Consider the following 981-nt stretch of genomic DNA (forward strand, 5'->3'; position numbering starts at 1 on the left):
AATGCCTGGATGCTGATCTAAGCTTTCTGAATCCTCAAGTATGTTTCTATCGTAAAATGAGGGATAATTACATATATATAAAGAGAAATCTATCTTCCCTTGCCCCTCCCCCTCAGACACACCTGCGTGATGCAATTTCTAAAGTAGACGTAATTGGCTATGAACAGGGCATTATGGTCAAACTTCAATGCCTTCTGGAGGTACCTGGCAGCTTACCTCAGAAACATATGTTTTAAGGCCATGGCAAGCTCAGTGCCAGTGCTTTGTGAAGTGCCAGAGGGGTAGCATCAAATTGTACATACGACTTTTGCTGGAAATTACCTTTTGCTTTTAAGCAAGACAAAGAGATGACGAAGAGAACAAAGAGCAACAAACCAAGTAACCAGCCACACAGAAAATGCTCATGGTGAGGAATAGTCGTGAAAGGAAATTTGAGTGTGTGGTGCCAGGAAATTATCTTTCTTTTCAAATTTTGTTAAGGATTGAAATTGGATTTTTTGGGTACTGGTGAAGGCTTACATTCTCTCAGAGCTTTTTTCTTTTCTTCGTTTTGCCAATAGGGATGTAGTTTGTCACTAGGGTTATATAAAAGTTACTGACGGATTGTGGTGATAATGTATATAGAGGATGCCCATGCAATTGGCTAGATTTTGGTGGCGATTCATCGTGGATCAACATTCACCATAGAATGAAATTGAAAGGGTTATTCACTATAGTAAGGCAACTAATATCCTGAGTACTAATGGGTGTTTTAAGTACTTCTGTGGAATCACTCATCCACTTTGTTACTTCCTTTTGTAATTGTGATTTTATTTGTTATTATCGTCCGTTGTTATGTAAATATTATTTAGGATAAACATTTGAATTCATATGAGTATGCTTATCCTAGTCATAAATGGGTCTGCTATCTACTAAACTTGTGGTGGACTTATGTGTTTTGAAACTGGGCTGTCTCTCTGTCTTTGTCTGTCCTCCCCCCTC

General features: G+C 38.5%; 1 protein-coding gene across 1 annotated transcript in view; it reads left to right on the top strand.

The window, feature by feature from the left end:
- Positions 1 to 347: 347 nt before the first annotated feature.
- LOC119592023 (prestin-like) overlaps positions 348 to 981 on the top strand; it is a gene marked incomplete in the record, with an annotated part of 17,229 nt that continues 16,595 nt past the window's right edge. Inside the window, 1 exon segment of the mRNA XM_037940814.1 lies at positions 348 to 406. Coding sequence (XP_037796742.1) covers positions 348 to 406 — 59 coding nt within the window.

The sequence above is a fragment of the Penaeus monodon genome, chromosome 29 (assembly GCF_015228065.2).
Source record: "Penaeus monodon isolate SGIC_2016 chromosome 29, NSTDA_Pmon_1, whole genome shotgun sequence".
In the NCBI taxonomy this organism is placed as follows: domain Eukaryota; kingdom Metazoa; phylum Arthropoda; class Malacostraca; order Decapoda; family Penaeidae; genus Penaeus; species Penaeus monodon.